Below are 19,840 nucleotides of genomic sequence, written 5' to 3'. Positions count from 1 at the left end.
AATAAGCAATGTTTTGACAAAAATATTTCACAATTGAAAGTGCTTGATTTATACTTGTTTTCCTTAACTCCTTTTTGGGATCTAAAAATCTTTACTCTTCCTTATTCCTTCTTCTTCAGGGAAGGTAGGGCAGATGGAGTAATTCTTACTTTTGTTGAAGGTGACACACTTTTTCTTTCTCTGCTCCGGCTCTCTTGTCATTGTTCCTTCACTGTGACATATGTTGAAAGTGATCATCATTTAATTATCCATATAAAAACACTTAGCATGTTTATAAATTCTTTATTTTTGAGTCCCTAATACATCTTATATTACATATTACATAAATTCTTTATTTTTGAGTCCCTCATACATCTTACTACATATTTACAAAAACATTTTTTTGAAACAGGATCTCATTATGTATTCCAACTAACTTTTAATACACTATATGTTTTGTGTTTGTCTTGAAATCAAAGAGATCTATGCCTCCTGCCTCCCACATTCTGGGATTAAAGGCATGGCATAGAAGCCCAGCCAAATAATTCTGAATTCATTCTTCAACAGTTGGTGATGATTAATGACTGCTTTCCTTTCCACCTTTCCTTATGGAGAAGAACATAGAAAATTTAGCTCTTGATTAAAACAACACACACACACACATCCAAGCACACAAGACAGGGGAATGGTGGTTTTTCCACACACTTTGTTCTGATGGTTGCAGTAACTGACTGTTTTGTGCTCTAAGTACTTAATGCTCCTATTTCATTTCTTCCCCTAAACCTACAGCACCTTGTCCTGTTTTCTGTCAAGAAACTTTTTAGGCATTACATTTAGTCACTCACTCTCTCCAAGAAATTGCTTTCGGAGCAACATCTTGATCTAAACATCAAACATCGAAAAATCTAAACATCTAAACCTCAAGCTGCCAACAATATCAGAATTCACCATATTTTGGTGATTTGAAGCTGCTTTATTGGTAGTCTGTGTGCAAGTACATAATGAAATTCTTTTTTTTTCCTTTTTTTTTTTGGTTTTTTGAGACAGAGTTTCTCTGTAGTTTTGAAGCCTGTCCTGGAACTGGTTCTTGTAAACCAGGCTTGCCTTGAACTCACAGATCCACCTGCCTTTGCTTTCCTGAGTGCTAGGATTAAAAGCATGCACCAAAACCATCTTGATCCATGAGGATCCTCTTTATACGCAATGGCCAGTACTTCCTGCACAAGTCTTGAGTATTTACAGGGCACTGCAGAGCAATACAGTACCCTCAGCTCTACTCCATCTGAACTACAGCTAAGAGCTCCAAATTTCAGGGCTTCTGGTTGGTAAGCTCTGGACCAACCAGTTTGTTTTTCTAACTTCACCTACCTTGTGAGTCACCACAGTTGGGTAACTCATTAAGGGAGATATTAACCTGCTGGACAGAAGCATATCTATAAGGCCATTCTGAGGTAATCTTTAGCATTCTGAGGTAATCTTTAGGAGAGTTTTGAACCTTGCCATATTATTCACACTCTTCCCACAGACAACTCAAACAAACAAATTAGTGAAAAAGATTAATGACCTGAAAATGGATCCTTTTACATATATGTGCAAAATATGTTATATGCTGTGTATTTCTATGTATGTGTGATTTAAGATAAATACATGCCAGTGTGTAGGTGTGGTGATTGTAATATGTAGGGATAAGTCCCGCCCCTTAGGGGGTGTGTTCGCCTCGGGCTAATGTCTGCCTATAAATTTGGCCAGCGTGCTCCGAGCTGTCTCTTCTACTTTCCTGGTCTCCGTGGGAACGGTGGTTCTGTAAGTCTATTTCTACATTAAAACTATATATATTTTTACAAACTGTCTGCATTCGTTTACGCCGCTACATTTTGGCGCCCAACGTGGGGCTATTTTGCCCCCGACTCAAGCGGGTAGCCCGCTAGCTAACACAGCACCCTCCTGGGTGCTGTTTTTCAGTTCGTGACTCCGGCCCCAGTGCCGGGTCCGAGACATACTCGGCCACACAGGCCCATTCTGCCTGCCTTGGCTAAGTTTTACAGCGGAACCCCACTGCCTGAATTAGCGGAAGCTCAAGTACCTGCGGTTTTGCAACAGTAATATAGACTTGGGAGTTGACCCTAACCTTAAGCATTAGTTTACTAGCTGGGTCTCTCACTCATGAATGCAAACCTCAGGCAAGCAATCCAGAAAATGTCAGGGGATGCTCTCTGTCCACGTGCAATCTCATCATAACCTCACCAGAATTTTAGAAGCACACAAGACCAACAGGCCTCATATAGACCCTGGGAATCCGTCTCCCATTTTCCCATAAACACAGCCAGCACTTTACCCACTGAATCACCTCCACAGACAGGGAATCCTAATAGCATTTCATGCTGTATCAGAGGAATAATTGGTTATTTAAAACTATATGCTTCTCCATAGATAAATATTCAGCTTTGATTAGCATATAATCAAGAAGCTGAAACTGCCTTACACAGAGAAAAACATGGTGGCAGCTTTTAAACTTTATATTCGCTACATGCTCAGTGTATTTTAAAATCCAGACATTCTTACCTGAGTGAGACCTCGTCTTTTAGTCTTCGACTACCTATAAAGTAGAAAAACAAAATATGTTATAATCAATTGTAAAATATAAGAGCATTAAATGCCAAGGCCAATATTTTTTTTTTACTACATATGGTTTGTCCCCAAATGAGGCTAAAATTTAAAGTGAATATTGATTTATAGACAACAAATATAGATAACTCTTAATTGAGACTTCTTTGTATGTTTCAAACAGAGACAAACTTATCAAAAGTTACTACTTATAATAAATTGGTGTACAAAACACCTATGATCTTGAGCACTATAGACATCTTAACCAGAATCAATATCACAAGCTAAAGTGTTAAAGTAGTAGCACAGTGTTGCTGCTGTTGCTTTGTCTCTGGACTAGTGGTGGTAGGAGAATTGTAAGTGAGTATACTCATCTTGTATGGAAGTGAAAAGAGTTTCTATAAGGTTTGAGTTGACCTTATTCCATTGAAGATGAAAATTCCAGACACAAGGAAGCTAAGTCTATGGTGACTGCCCTTTGCAGCATAGCAAAATTAAAACAAAACAAAACCACAAGCAGACCAAGGACAATGGCCCCTGCAAAGAATTTCAAACTGATAGGTTGGCAAAGCTCCAGAGAGAGGTAAAGGTGTGTACTCTCCTCAAGTGCTTCTGAGGAAGCTGCAGAAGCCCCTCAGTTCTAGCTTCTGGTCTTTCGCTAATGGGCAGTGCAAAGAAGTTCAGCATTCGTAGCTATCACCTCCATGGTAAGAGCTATTGCAAAGCCCCCTGCAGTAGTTATGCACTCTGAACTGTATCTCTAGGGCAAGAAGCATGGAAAAACATGGGGACCAAGCAGCAATTCCATGGTAGTAGTACCTTACAGGAAACATCAGAGTTCCCACAGACAATGTATCAAGTTCCCACTGCATGCTAAAAGCCCGCCCTCTGAAAAGGAATAAAGCAAATTCTTGTTTATTTTATTCACAGTATATAAACTGTAATATAACTTCCTTGGCATTGCCTATGGCTGAAGCAGAGTGTTGGTCCCACCAACAAATGGACTGCCAATGAGGCTTAGCATCTGGGAGACCTCCATCAACCCTCTTTACCACAATGAAAATCCAAGGTGGTGCCTGTTCACCTGCAAGCTCTGTGGAACCCTAAAACACAGTTTGTTCCAACACTGACGGGCCCCAAGAGCCTGCGAGCTTCGTGGAATTCTGAAACACAGCTTGCTCCAATACTCAGGAGACCTAAGAGACAGCCACAGCAAAAATTGGACCAAGATGCCAAGACACTGCTGGCCTTATTTGAAGGAAGAGATGGTAGGTGCCTATGCAAAAATTCCTCCAATATCCTAAAACACAGCATGGTAACACGAGAATCCAGTAGACACACAAAAGGAAGACTTGACCATTCTAACCCAGAAGTAGAAGAAAATGACTTTGAACATAACTTTATGAAAATGATGAATACCCTTAAAGAGGAAGTGAAAAACTCCCTTAAAGAAATTGAAGAGAAGACAAACAAAGTTGGAAGAAATGAATAAATCCCTCAAAGAAACCCAAAAATACCCATGATAAAACAATCAAATAAGTGAAAGAAACAGTTGAAGACTTGAAGACTGAAATACATATAATAAAGAAAATACAAACCAAGGAATTTGTGGATATGGGAAATCTGGGTAAACGAACAGGAGCTACAGAGACAAGTATAACCAACGGAATATACGAGATAGAAGAAAGAATCTCAGGTGCTGAACATACTATAAAGAAAATACTCTTTGGTCAAAAAACATTAAATACAACAAATTCTTAACACAAAACATTCAGGAAATCTTAGCTACCATGAAAAGGCCAACACTAAGAATAATAGGAGTAGAAGAATAAGAACTCCAGCTCAAAGGCACAAAAACATATTCAACAAAATTATAGAAGAAAACTTTCCCAACCTAAAGAAGGATATCCCTATGAAGACACAAGAAGCTTACAGAACACCAAATAGACTAGATCAAAAGAATAGCATCCCCTAGCCATATAATAATCACAACAAAGAACATACAGAATAATGAAAGAATATTAAAAGGTGCAAAGGAAAATGGTCAAGTAATATATAAGGCAAACCTATCAGAATTATGCCTGACTTCTCAATGGAAACCATGAAAGCCAGAAGGTCCTGGATAGATGTGTTGCAGACACTAAGAAACTACGGATACAAGCCCAGGCTACTATACTCAGCAAAGCTTTCACTCACCATCTATGGATAAAGCAAGATACTCCATGACTAAAGCAGATTTAAACAGTACATATCTAAGAACTCAGCCTTACAGAAAGTACTAGTAGAAATACTTCCACCCAAGGAAGCTAACTACACCCACAACACCACAGAAATCTTACTAAAAGAATGTTTCTTAGTAAAAGAAACATTACTAAAACTTAAATCATACATCAAACCACACATACTAATAGTAGGAGATTTCAACACTCCTCTCTATCCAGTGGACAGTTCAACCAGACAGAAACTTAAGAGAGAAACAAGAGAACTAACAGATGTAAAGAATCACATGGACTTAACAGATATCTATATAACACTCCCCCCCCCCCCAAAAAGAACTCACTCTGAAGGAGTAGAAGACAGGAAATAATCACACAGAGGGCTGAAATCAACAAAATAGAAACACAGAAAACAATACAAAGAATCAATGACACAAAGAGCTGGTTCTTTGAAAAAAAAAATCAACAAGATTGACAAACCATTATCCAAACTAATCAAAAGATGGAGAGAGATCATTCAAATTAACAAAATCAGAAATGAAAAGGACATAACAACAGACATTGAGGAAATTCAGAGAATCATTAGGTCATACTACAAAACCTGTACTACACAATATTGGAAAATGTAAAAGAAATGAACAATTTTTTAGATAGATACCATATACTCAATGCACCAATCTGTGCTGTCGACTGTAGAATGATGCACTTTCTCAGCCTTCCTCCTATTGTGGCAAATTGCTCTGGAAATTATGTCTATCATCATATAAACCAAGTATCATCATATCTTAAACTAACTAATAAAACCAAAGGAAAAAGGTGCTGGCAATATAGACAATAGGGCGTGCGCTACCGGAGAATGTTTATAAGAGCAGTATTCAATCCCCCGAACTACCTACAGGACTCAAAGTCCATTTATTTCTTTAAATTTTGGGCAAGTCTATTATTTCTTAGGTCAAGATTTTTGTCAAGATATATTCAGATTAAATAACAGATAATTAAAGATAAACATAATACCATGTGTGAATTGTCTAATATGTCTAAATATAGAAATTATAGAAGGAGCAAAACCCAGAAAAACTTATTACCATTTAGTTCTCAAAAAACTTAAAATAATTGAATACTTTATTTTTGGTTTTTTAACATGATCATCTTATTGACATTGATGTATATAATAATATGTAGCATAAACACAATGTGGTTTTAATAAAAAATCCATTTATAACAAGCCAACTTGTGGTTACATGATTATAGAGGACACATACTGTGGACTAGTTAGAGATCTTTTTATTTATACAAAGATACCGTGTACATGAGAGGCTGACATTAAATAAACAAACATGTTTCAGATGATAAAGTTTGAGACTGACAATTTCTCAGAACCTACTTCTTAAATAATTCTGAATCCAAACCCATTTGAAGGCAGATCAAAAGAAGATAGAATTACATTTCTATATTATTTCCTCTGTTCATATTTTGAAAAAACCAAGCTGTTTTTGAAATTAGGGAGTTGGTAGTCAAGTATTCACCATCACTCTTACCTCTCTTAATCCGGAAAGACTCCTTCAATAGGGATTTTAGCTGTCTTGCTGGTCTTACTGCACTGTGGCATATTTTAAAAAGTAATATTTTAATATTCATATAAAAACATTTACCAAATGTTTTCCTAAAATACATTAGAGATTTACCATCAGCCATTAAATTGTCCTTCAATCAGTTGATTAGGTTTGGTGACAATTTCCTTAACACTTTTTCTCATGTGAAAAAAGAATTTAGTCCACTAAAAACATAGGAAGACACACACACACACACACACACACACACACACACACACACGCGCGCGTGCACACACACACACACACACACACACACACACACACACACACACACAGAAAGACACTAGTTTCTCCACAGAACTTTTTTAATGCTGTAGTAGCTGATGGTCACTCTTGTGCTCAATGTAATTAGTACCCTGATTCCACTTGTCATGTCATCATCTGTTTCTAGAGCATCACAGAACCCCTCTCTCTCAGGTTACTTTGTGGGCTCTCAATGCTTGTGATGCTATCTCTCACAAGGTTTGTTTGTGGACCATAGAATAGATTCCTGCTTCTGCTAGCACTCTGACAAGATACCATGGCCTAGGATATGCTCAGGCTGTCCCTTAGTAGTCCATTCATGAGTGGACTTGAAACTACAATCGGCCTGTTTCTATGCCAAATGAGCATTGCTATTAACTTAATGAGATAAAAATATGAACAAACAACAATAAAACTCAGTGGATAATTTCAGCTTGAGACAGTTTAGAACTCTCAGTAGAAGAGTACATAGTTTTTACAAGGTGTGTCTTTGAACAGTTGTAGCTACTGTAATTTATGAATCTGCACTTTGGATATTAACTGTGATGCATTTTGGACCTTTTAACTTGGAGTAATTTATTAATAAATAATTAGTAATAAACAATTTACTAATGTGTATTGAATGCTTTATGATACATGTTCCCACAAATGATAACACAATTGTCCTCTATTATGGAAGTAATCAATTAAGATGAGCACAGAACTAGCTTGACATACCACCTTTAATTTTCTGCCAAATCAGTGTCTGAGATAGCAGATCACTGACAGAAGGGGCCTTTTACTCTATGTTCATGTCCTACTGATGGGGAAGACAAAGCCCCTTTTATAGACACATAAAGAGCAAACATGCCACAGTTTGGCTCTCTACATCCAGATAATCTACTGAGATCCAGAGACTTCATTACTGTAGAAAACAGCTCACAGGAATGGACAAGTGATGGATGGAACACTTGTGGTAGGAGGAAGGCATGGGATCTTCTACCAACTATGAAAGGGTGCTACACAGAACAAAAGGGCCTCTGCATGTGGAGATGGTGTCAAAGGAGGTAAACAATTTGTTGATTTCTTGTAATACTATGTGATAATGCAGAATGATCCCAAGTTCTGTCAGCTTTCAGAAAGACAAATGCAATGAAGATCTAGTTCACTAGCTGATTTCAGGAAGTTTTGAAAAGGCAAGGAGTGTCAGATGGACATAGTGTGTGTGGTAAACATTAGGAAGCTCATTTTCCAAAACGCAGAATTGGTACAGGGGAAGTGATGGTTGAGTAAAAACCTCATGCCCATGATCTAAAAACAATAAATTTTCAGTCTAAAAATACATTGAAAAAACTGTGGGGTAGTAAGACAACACAAAAATTGAGTGTATAAATCGGTATCTATCTGAGAATACAACCAATAATTAGCTTGTTATCTTTGAATTTCCTTAGTCTTTATATATTGTTAGACCTTACCTGCAAGAAGGTCTTATGTCAGTGCTGAAATTTTCTTCTAAAAAAAATCAAAATTAATTCATTACAATGCTAGAGAAATATAACACATAAAATTATTAGACAAATAGTATAATTTTTTGAGATTAATCTAGATTATTATAGAGTAAATACTCCTTTGTAAGCAATTTCCTCATGGGGAATTCATTCATTTTCTTAATATTTCAAATAAAAGAAGACTTAAATTTAACAAGCATAATACCCACCCATAAACAATTGAGATGATCCTAAATGATCTCCCTCAGACAGATGGAGAGTAGCATCCTTACCAGTATAAGCATCAATTGACTGTGTCACAGAATAGCTTCTGTGGTTCTTGTTTGACTTTGAGATAATGACACTTGAGAAAAATTCTAGAGTCTGGATGGTGGCACACAACTTTAATCCCAGCACATGGATGGCAAAGGCAGGTGGATCCCTGTGATTCCCAAGAGAGCCAGAACTACCTAACAATGAGATGGTGTCTCACAAACAAAACAACAGATTGAAAATGGAAAAAAAAAATCCATGAGCCTATACACATTTTTGTTCTTCAGGGAAACAAAGAATCTTGTTCAGCTTTTTAGTTAAAATTGTTCATTTTATGGTACAAAATGCTACCACTGGGACTACATGTATGGCTTTTGTCTTTTGTATCAGGGTATAACCTAACAGAAAGAAAGAGGGGCAAAGACTTTTACCTAACAGCTCAAGGGAGTGCAACAGAATTCCTCTCCCTGTTGAGGGAAGAAGTTCCTTAGTTTTATCTGTGTTCCCAGCCTTATATGCAGCTTAAAGGATGCTCATGAAAGCAGGCATCATCTCCCCTGAAATGAATTATTGGAAAGATCCCTCCCTTGGTAGTAATAACCCCGAGCTCTACCTAAGGTGAGAGATCAGCAGAGAAGAAGCTGTGAGACTGGAGCAGCAAATTCCATGGGCTTCCTTCTGACATAGGATCATTGTACATGTTTACATATGTAAACAATGAACTCACTCAATCCTTCCCTAGACACTTGCAGCTTGCTTTTAGAAATAAACATTTGAGTTGGGCAGTGATGGTACACTCCTTTAAACCCAGCACTTGGTACCAGAGACATGCAGATCTCTGTAATTTCAAGCTTAGCCTTGTCTACAGAATGAATTTCAGGTTAGGCTCAAAGTCAACACACAGGAAAACCCTGTCTCACAAAACCAAAATAAACATAAGAAAACAAAAATGAAATGAAACCTCCATTTATTTTTTTTGTCTTCATTAAAGTCAGAGAAACTTACTGTACTTTTAAGCATTCCTCATGACTCAGGAAGGTCATTTGAGCCACCAACTAGTGGACTGGGATTGCGGCTCAGTAGGAAAGCCTATGCTTATTATGCAGGAGGCCTCAGTCAGTTCTCACCACCACAAATGCCATGAACAGCAAACTTTATAATACAGTGACACAAAGCTGTCTCCATTACAATAATATTGACTCTCTTCATCTTACCTCTTGAGGGAGAGGGTTTTGGATTCACTACCTAGTGTGGTTGTCACTGACAACTGAGGTATAAAAGACACTGTGGTGACAGTTGGTGAAAGTAAATACTACGTGGTGTCCCTGCCACTGCCACAAAGTCTCTCCAGACTCAATGGACAAGCAGACAATTCTTTGAAATACAGAATAATGTCATTTTCTACACTCTGCTTTTTTCCAATGTTTATTCCTGAATCATGCTTTGCAGCATGGAAATGATATTCACCCTTACCATGTTCTATTTCAGAAAAACTAAAGAGAAAAGTACTGAAGGTAGGGATAATGGGTAGGGTGCTTGCCTAGGATGCTCACAAAGCCTGTGCTCAATGTCTAGCTCTTCAGAAAACCAAATCAAAACAAAAAAGAAGGAAAGAAGAGAAGAAAGAAGGAAGGAAGAAAGGAAGGAAGAAAGAAAAAGAAAAGGAAAACATGTCAGGATTGATAAGTCTTCATAAACTCAATACATTCATTACAGAACGAAGCTTTCACCCCTAAATGGGAGATTTCTAAAGAAAACAATTATACAGTAGGACAAAACTGTCCAAATTGAGAAACTGCACAGACATTAAAGAGGTCAGAAGATATTAATTATATCATAAGGTAGGAAATTATTTAATGAAAGTTATTGATTACTGAGGTTGGTTTGTGACATAATTACATTCTAGTGACACCTACCTGTATACTGTTATGCAGTACAAAATACAAGACTTTTGTCATAAAACTCAAGGAGAATATGTATTTCTAATAATCCTATTTGCTGCAATGTGACTATGGAGGACACGTGTGTAAAGTTGATTTCTCCTTTATTCAAAGGCAGTACAGATATCAGCATTAATATAAAATAAGCAATGTTTTGACAATGTATTTTCACAGTTGAAAGTTCTTTGAAGTAAATTTTTAATTCTGACTTTTCAGAATATTTGAAAACCACAGAACTGCATTTATACTGGATTTCCTTAACTCCTTTTTGGGGATCTAAAATCTTTACTCTTCCTTATTTTCTTTAGGGAAGGTAGGAGCAGTTGGAGTCATTCTTACCTTCGTTGGAGTTGGCACACGTTTTCATTGATTGTTCTGATTCTACTGCAGCTGCTCCTCCACTGTGACATATGTTTAAAAGTGATCATCATTTAACTATTCATATAAAAACACTTAGCATGTTTTCTAAATTCTTTATTTTTGAGTCCCTAATATAGCTCTCATTAGAAATTTACAAATAATTTTTTGAAACAGGTCTCATTATGCAGTCCAGATTACTTTAAACCCACTATATGCATCATGTTGGTCTTGAAATCAAAGAGATCTCTGTGCCTCCTGTTTTCCAAGTTCTGGGATTAAAGGCATGGGCAACAAGGCCCAGCCTAAGAATTCTATAGTAATTCTTCAACAGTTGGTGATGATTAATGACTGCTGTCCTTCCCACCTTCCCTCAAAGAGAAGAAACAGAGAAAATTTAGCTCTTGATTAAAACTCTCTCTCTCCTCTCTTTCTCTCTCTCTCTCTCTCTCTCTCTCTCTCTCTCTCTCTCTCTCTCTCTCTCTCTCTTGCACACACACATGAATGATAGCAGTGCTTTTTCCATAGATTTGCTTTGAATGCTCCAGTAACCTTGTATTTCTATGCTCGTGGAGTCAGTGTTCCTGTTCCACTCATCTGCCTGCTTGTCCCTAAGGCCCCACAGTCCTATCTGTCAGAACTCTTTGGAGGTATTTTGTTGAGTACTATGCTCTCAATGGTCAGTATATGAAAAAGTATTTTTTTTTTTGCTTCTAAGCATCCTTCTGCCTGCATTCTTAGAAGCCATGACAGTTGTGGCACCTTCAAATTGTTTTAACAGTTCTTTCATGTGTGAATGCTGAAACCACCGCCTGGCTGTTTCTTTGTTCATAAGCCTTTTTGTGTAATCTTGAGTCTTTGTAACTCACGACCAGCTTCCAAACTCAAGGAAAGCAACACTCTTTTGTCAGCTATATTCTTCCCAGGTCAGAGCTAAGACTGCTGTACTTCAGGGCCTATTGCCAGTATATTCTGGACCAGCAGCTTTATTTTCCTAGTTTCTGCTTTGGCTGTCATCACAGTCTTGGAACTTGTCATGGGGACTTTTCACCTGCGGTGTGAACCTTGTCCTAAATAGCACCGCTGCTGAAGTGATCTCCAGAAAACTAAGAAAACCTTCAACCTTGACCACTATTTCCAATGTCTTTTTAGCAGATAATGATCCCCAGTCTTACTAGATCAACAACCTAAACTTACTTTTTCATCTTCATATTTGATATGCGTTCCTGTTTACATCTGTGTATGCATTTGTGTCTGTTGATCCCAGTGCATGTTTTTTAGGTCAGAGGACATCTTTGACTGGCAGTCCTTGCCTCCTAACTTAGTTTTGAGGCAGAGTTTCTTGTTGTTAACAGCTGTACAAAGCAAGACTATCTAAAGTATAACTTTCCAGATAGTCTCCTGTCTCCATCTCCCATGTCCCTCAAGGTTCCCTGAGATTAATTTGCACAGAGCACATGAGGCCCTTTCTGTGTTCTGAGGAGTTGAACTCTGAAATCTTGGGTTTGTGTGATAAGTACTTTATTCCTGAGACATGTTCCTAGTTGTGAATTCCTAAAACTGTGCTATTCCATGTCAAAGTCACAAGCATACTTTATTTGCTTCAAAAGTACCAGCTTTACAAATTTCTGTCTATCTTGTATTAAAGGAAGAATAAATGACCTCAAATGGTTCTTCTTAGAGAGAAACACAGGCCCTCTAACTGGATTAGAGGTTTAATTGAAAGTGCTCTGCACTCAGAAGCCTTAGTTCCATAATTAATAGCAATACACTTAGAGCCACCTCTTTAATTTAGACCCAAAGTCTTCTTTTAAAATTTGAGTGTTTTAGAGCCAGATAGATGCCTCAGTGGGTATACATATTGTCACAGTAGCCAAGAATTCAACAAAAAGTCAGACACTGTGTAATGTTTCTATAATCCCAGCACTTTTATAGTACAAAGGAAGTGGAGGTAGTAAGATACCAAAGAGGCTTCCCAACCTGCTTACCTGGAGTAAGTGGCCAAGTGCCAAATAAAAATAGAAAAAATGCCTCAAATAAGATGGAAGACAAAGCCATCACACAGTGCTATACTGTGTCTTGGTTGGGAATATCAGTGCATGCATGTCCTCTGACACAAAAACAAGTACATGAAGATGAGGGATGCTAACCCGTGTTTAGAATATATGGTATGTACAAAGTGTATTTTCAATAAAAACATACACAACACACAGGCTTTACTTTTTAATTCATCTGAGTTTAAACTTGCATGTATGAACAAAAAAGGTAATCATTTAATTTTTAATGCTGAAATCATCTTAAATACCAAGTGTCCATTTTAGAGCTGCTATTTCTGTGATAAAACACCATGACCAATATGAACTTGGGGACCAAAGGATTCATTTGGCTTATATGTCTGCATTATAGTCCATCATTAAAGGAAGATAGGGCAGGAACTCAAACAGGGAAGGAAGCTGGAGGCAGGAGCTTACAGAGGCCATGGAAGAGAGCTGCTTACTGGCTTGCTCATTCTGCTTTCTTATAGAACTCAGGGCCATGAGCCCTGGAACAGCACCTCCCATGATGTGTTGGGCCCTTATCCATCAATCACTAATTAAGAAAATGCCTTACAACCAGATCTTATGGAGGCATTTTCTCAATGGAGTCTTAGTTCTTTGTACTCATTTTGGACAAGTGTCCCTATCCAGATTAGCTGTTTCAGGAGTTTGGGTGTACAGATTCACATCTGACTAACACAGTGTCAAGATAGTTCAGACAGGACAGGGGAAAATAATAGCATCTGGTAATATCATCTAATTGATGGATACCCTAAACTATTTGCTTACTCAAATTCACTTAAAGCAAAGTGAGTGATCAAAGAGACAACATGATTTGAAAAAAAATATTTAAATTGAACATATATAAGAAGAAAATATATAAGGAACAGGCTAAAAATAATAAAATTATACATTTCAGTGTTGATAATAAAGTTGACACTTTTCAAAGTAAACAACATTAATGTGAAGTTGCCTTAACAAGTAGAAAATTGCCAATCAAATCAGATTAGAAATGACAACTTGTTTTTAAATGGGAAGCTGAGCCCTGGTACACACTGTTCCTTTGTTTATGTTGGAACAGTCTCTTTTCCAGCTCACACTCCTTGTGAGATAGTCTTTCTCAATATATGCTTATGAGTTGAAGCCATTTTCCCTCTAGCATTTTAGTGTTCATTACTTAAGCAATGACACCCTCAAGAACAACACTAAGATTGTAAAAAAGAAACGGTACCTATTTGGTGTAAGCTCCGAAGGTGCTTCTGCACCGTTCTCAATTAAAAACTCCGCCATTTTAAGTTGATTTTCAAACAAAGCGAGTTTATAGGGTGTCAACCCGTACTGTAAAGGAAAAATTTCATTTTATAAATTGACATGCTTTTCAAATGAAAAATGTATCACAGATTTTGAAAACAAAATGAGTCACAAAAGGATAGATTTTCCTTCAGCCCTTGCTGCAGACTCACACACACAGGGCTTCCTTTCCTTTGAAACATCTTTCCCTGTCCAACAATGCCTGTGAACACCACTATTTCCAGAACTTCGAACAAACGCTTGCTGGTTCCCAGTTTCTTAGCTCCATGGAGATGTGCCTCCATTGCCCCAATCCTAAAACGTGGAGATAGATTTGGTATGCCTCTGTTGAATGAGTGAACTCAAGTGGCATCTCTGGAGCAGTTTCTCAACCTGTTTTTCAAAACTACTTTCCGTAACCTTAAAATTCTCTCCCAAACCAAACATCATTTCCAAAAGATGCTGGAGGAAGACCTCAGACTCAAATGGTATGTAAACACAAAGAGTGCTTATTCTTCAGAAATAGCCAGCATGCAACAGTCCATCACCCATATAAAGTGATAATGAGGACCACGGACAAAGACATACAGGCCCTTTTAAAGTGGACATGGGGAGTTCTATCTTTTTAATCTTTTAAATATTTTTTCAATAATTGGGCAGTCAGGGAGCAGTTACATGGGGGGCATGTTGATTGGACAGAATTAGTAACAGTTTCATCCATTGTGGGATTTTTCTGTCACATGTGGTCAGTAGCAGCCAGATCCTGCAACTCTGGTCTCCCAGCCTTATAAGGCCAGGTTTGGAACTGTTTAGCCAATAGGCTAAACTTGACTGGGGAACATCTTGGATTCAGGTTTAGGTCATTAATTACAATGGAGTTGCTCCTTGTCTAAGATAGAGTCCCATTTTGGCCCCTTTGTTATGTACATATAAAATCTGAAAAAGTTAAGTGAAAATGTCTTCTCAGCATGTTTTCTTCAATGATCAAATTTTCACATTTACCTGTGTGCCTGTGACCTTCCCACTCTAGCCTCATCTCTGAGGGACAAGTCACATCAGTAACTTCTTAATTGCAACAGATTTCTGTTTTTTCTACAGACATTTACCTTAAAATTATTTTTTTCTATTGTTTATGTGTATGTGAAGTATGTGTGGGCCCAAGTCCTTTACTTGTTGAATTTTAAAGTAAAGCCCAAGTCTAAAACAAAATGTGCTGTTTTGTTTTTACCTACAAAACTATGAAAAACAGATTTGGAAAAAATGCTTTACTCTGAACAGATTCAGTGAGACTGCTTGAGTTTCAGAATGTGGAAAGTGATCTGAGTGTCATTGCTAGAAGTACATTGTGAATGAAGTTGAATGATTCTTACCTCTGTTTTGGCTTTAATGTCTACATTATACTCCAGCAGTTTACTGACAACTGGTATGTTCCCTCTGCAAATGGCGTGGTGGAGGGCAGCATCGCCATTGGCATCTACAATGTGGGGATCAGCCCCGTGCCTGAGTAGAATAGAGATGCATTCTAAATTGTCCCGCTGGGCGGCCTGTGGGTATTGGATAAAGAAAGAGACACTGAAATCAAGAACTTTAATAAGCATTCCAACAATTCCATTGACTAGTTACCCTTGGATCAGACCAATTGTTTAGGTCATGCATATTATCCCTCTCAAGTAAATTTCCTAAATTCGTAACCTCCCCACCAAAGTTTTCCAAGTGGTAGAGTTTCAGAGGTGTGCCACCACACCTAGGTATTAAAGGATTTCACTAGCACTGTTTGGCCTTTTTTGTAGTGGGGGAGGTTGCTTGTTCATTTGCTTGTTTTGATAACTTAACACAGGTTGAAGACACCTGGAAAAAAAGAATCTCACTTGAAGAATTGGCTCCACCAGACTGGACTCTGGGAAGCGTGTATAGTATTTTCTTGATTAAGGTTGATCTGGGAAGGCACAGCTTCTTAGGGGTGGTGGCATGACTGGGAAGGTTATCCTGAGTAGTATAAGATATCTGAGCAAGCCTTGGAAAAAGCCACGGGAAAGCATTATTCCCCCATGACCTCTGCTTCATTTTCTGCCTCAGGTCCTGATTGAACTCCTGACCTGGTTTCCCTTCATGACTGACTGTGTCATGTACACAGTCAGGTTTATTTACAATGTGGAATTGTAAGCCAATAAACCTTTCCTTTCCTGAGATGGTTTGGGCCAGTGTTTCATCACAGCAACAAAAACCAAACAAGGATAATTTCTAATCCATTTTATACCAAAAGTGTTCCACGATAGCTACCTTAATTAGGGGCGTGCAGCCTTCATCATCCTTCATATTAATATCGGTACAGTCGTTGGATGACAGCAATGTTACTACATTAGGATGATTATGGGCAGAGGCGTAGTGAAGTGGACTCCTACAAATTGAGAGGACATTTTAGGAAATTACAGATTACTATGTAAAGGCACACTCAAGTAGGCACCAATGTGCATTTCCTTCTGATGTAAAAGAAGAAACTAAAATTTTCTTATTTACTTATTTCTCTACTCAGGTGTTCATTTTCTGTGCTAGGCATATAGCGCATGCCAGTCCCATTCAAGGCGAGTGCTCTATCACAAACTTCACCCTTCCTCAGAGCAGCCTCTCTGGATAACAGGAGAATGCCCAGTAGATTGAACTCAGATTGGATTTGAATCCTACTTTAATCACCGAGGGTTACTAGTTACAACATAGACCTCCTATGAACTCTACAAATCAATCTCTCCATCTGTAGAATGGGGATTCAACACTGCAGCTCTCTTACACAGTGCTGCTGTGACGCTTCAACTCACATCTTCAAGAGCACGTACAAATGCTTCCAGCACCTGACAGCTCAGTGTTGCTGAATACAATTACAATTTGTTCCTAATGGTAACAAACACAATATTTCAATGAAGAGAAATAGCAGAATTATACCTACTGCAGATGTGAAAGTTTTTACTCAAGTATCTTCACAATATTTTAAAACTATATTCCCTAATCTGGCCTTGAACTTGGTAATCTCCCAGTAGGTAGGAATGCAGGCAGTTCCACCGCACCCACCTTACTCTTTATTTCACACTTTAGCATCGCTGATGTCTGCCACTTATAATTCATGACATTTTATGACTATAATTGGCGATGTTTTTTACTTTGCTACCATACAAAATAAAAGGTCACCATGCAGTCCATTGTGCCTGACATCCAATGAAATATGACACAATCCACAGGCCCATGACACATCTAAAGGTCACATGTATCTATGTAAATTTCTGCTCTTAAGACTATGAAGTGTAAACTATTTAGAATAGCAATAACAACAAACAAAAATCTAAAATTTCAGTCATCAATACTTTAATTTTTTGCATTTCTCTTTGCCCAGAATTAATGTTTCTATATTTGCTGACAACAGGAACACAACATAGTCCTCAGTCAATAGACAAAATGTCCATGTTAATATAGACACCAGGTAGTAGCAAATGGCTTTGCCTTATACCTCCATGAATTAGCACCAAAACTTATTAAATCTATCCAGAAGGAGATAACCCATGGTATCATAGCTCCCTTGCTTTGATTTTCAAAAAGTTTAAAGACAAAAATTACTAGGGATTCAATTGAGCATCATTCATTGTTTTCAATATTTAAATTTATAGAACATCAGGAAAGCTGACTGAACAGAGAAATGTAATATCTTAAGAATGAGAGGGTCTTGAGAGCTAGTAGGTTTGTATGCTGTACAGTAGATATCTAAGTTACATGCAGGGAATAAGTGGATTGGCAGAATGGATAGATAGAGCTGGAAAATTCAGTGTTTTTAAAGAATATACTTATTAAGCAAAAATACTTTGAAACAATAATTTACTGTTCTATTATTTGTATGAAGCTCTAATTTGGAAGACTGAATAACTATAGACTAAATAACCTCACAACTACAGACATGATCAAGAAGCATGTGAGCTATGGAGAATCTACTGTTGAGGGTCATTGTTTCCTGCCTATAATCTAGTGAGAAACAGGAAACAAGGACTAGGAAAGAGGGCTGCAGTGATTGTTACAACTAAGTTGGAAAATCACTCACCCTGCAAGCCTGAGACCCCAACTTCAGAACCCCCAGCACCTTGAGAAACTGGTGCTGGAGATGTGGATACAGGAGGATCCCCACATCTATCTTGCCAGCAAGTCTAGGTCAATCAGTATACTCCAAGACAATCAGTCAAACACAGCGGGGATTTTGGTGAGAGAATCTGTCTAAAAAGCTGAGGTGGAGGAACCACAGGGTGGTTCATCAGGTGAGGGCACCTACTGGCAGAGCCAATGGCCTATGTTCAATCCCCAGAATCCACAATGTGGCAGAACACAGCTGTCAATAGTTCTCTTCTGACCTTCAGACACTTGCTTGGCATGTGTGAGGCACAGGTGCACACATACATATGATTTTTTAATGAGATGAAAAGAATTTTTCAAAGAGAATGTCAACCATTAGCCTTCATGTATTTACCAAAACACACACAACATGTATATAAGGGGCCAGGGGACAGAGTTATAGTTCAAGTTGAAAATTTCTTTATGAAATCCCTCAGCAAGCATAAAACAGACATAAGATTTCTTGTTAATTCTTTGGGTTTTTTTTGGCTTTGAGTTGGCTTTTTATGTGAAAATTTATCCTATGATACAATTTTCTGTGTTGCATATAACATAGCATTAAAACATATACATTAAAGGGCTGGAGAGATGGCTTGGCATTTACAAGCTCTAGTTTTTCCTGCAGAGGACCTGGGTTTGATTCCTAGCACCCACACAGCAGATCACAACTGTTCATGACCCCAGTTCCAGGAGATCCAACACCCTCTTCCTTCTTGTGTGGTACACTGAAAATACATGCAGCCAAAACACTCAAACCTAAAAAATTATAAGTGTACACATAAAAAGATGTATATGGTTTCCTTAGCTAAATTCCTTTACCGCCCTCAATAAAGTGCTCTAAAAGAGACAATGTAAAGGGATTTGTAAACTAACTGAAGTTCTTTGTTTTGCTTCTCTTAAAGAAAGCCTCGGAGCTGCCCTTCCAAGGTGTGCAGGTTTCAGGTGCCTAGGAGCTTAAAGCAGGTACAAACCCAGAGGTCTCCATGAAAGAAGAGCCTTAAGCATGACATCTGCCCTCCCACAGGCTGCAGATCTGGAAGGTATGTTTCTCCCTGGTAGACCCTGACTGTCCCCAACAGTTTCTGCCCCTCCTGCCCCTCGCCCCTCCTTAGGCCCCATTACCTGCCCCTCCGGTCGCACTCGTTAACATGGTGTTCACGGGCATTGATCAATCTCTCGACTAATTTGACATCACCCACACTGGCCGCCCTTTGGAATCGGCCCACGGGATCGTACCCAATTAGGTACAAAGGAAATCGCTGCTGTCTTCTACCCAGGCACCCATGACCCAGGCATGCGGGCCACAGGCGGGTATACCAGCGAGACCGCTGAGGGGCCCGAATGGTTAGGGCATCATACTCCATATCCTCCTGCATGTTAAGGCTCAAGGCTCTACAGGCCCTCCTGGCCCTCCCGATAACCCCGCCCCTCCTCCCAGCCCTCCTGGCCCTCCTGGCCCTCCTGGCCCTCACGGGCCTACTACCCCTCCCTTCCTTCCCCTTTAACCAACCCCACCCTCCCAAACCCAATAGTAAACGTTCAAAATCTGGTAAAAACTCCCCACTGAACCAAATAAGCGTCCTGCTTGGGCAGATCCTTGGTTCAGTGTGAGCTGAATTCTGATTCACTCTTAGCAACACAGTTCTAGGGGCATAGTGATGCGCTATGACCTCACAATGG

General features: G+C 38.6%; 1 protein-coding gene across 1 annotated transcript in view; it reads right to left on the bottom strand.

Moving 5' to 3' along the window:
- LOC142836118 (uncharacterized) overlaps positions 1-19,840 on the bottom strand; it is a gene marked incomplete at its 3' end in the record, with an annotated part of 62,126 nt that overhangs the window by 17,239 nt on the left and 25,047 nt on the right. Inside the window, exons 2-9 of the mRNA XM_075950136.1 lie at positions 16,298-16,415; positions 15,388-15,561; positions 13,959-14,065; positions 10,674-10,735; positions 8,110-8,146; positions 6,338-6,399; positions 2,542-2,575; positions 150-211 (exon numbers count right to left, since the gene is read on the bottom strand). Coding sequence (XP_075806251.1) covers positions 150-211; positions 2,542-2,575; positions 6,338-6,399; positions 8,110-8,146; positions 10,674-10,735; positions 13,959-14,065; positions 15,388-15,561; positions 16,298-16,415 — 656 coding nt within the window. The remainder of the gene's footprint in view (positions 1-149; positions 212-2,541; positions 2,576-6,337; positions 6,400-8,109; positions 8,147-10,673; positions 10,736-13,958; positions 14,066-15,387; positions 15,562-16,297; positions 16,416-19,840) is intronic.

The sequence above is a fragment of the Microtus pennsylvanicus genome, chromosome 15, assembly GCF_037038515.1.
Source record: "Microtus pennsylvanicus isolate mMicPen1 chromosome 15, mMicPen1.hap1, whole genome shotgun sequence".
In the NCBI taxonomy this organism is placed as follows: Eukaryota; Metazoa; Chordata; class Mammalia; order Rodentia; family Cricetidae; genus Microtus; species Microtus pennsylvanicus.
This window is presented reverse-complemented; position numbering and strand designations above follow the sequence as displayed.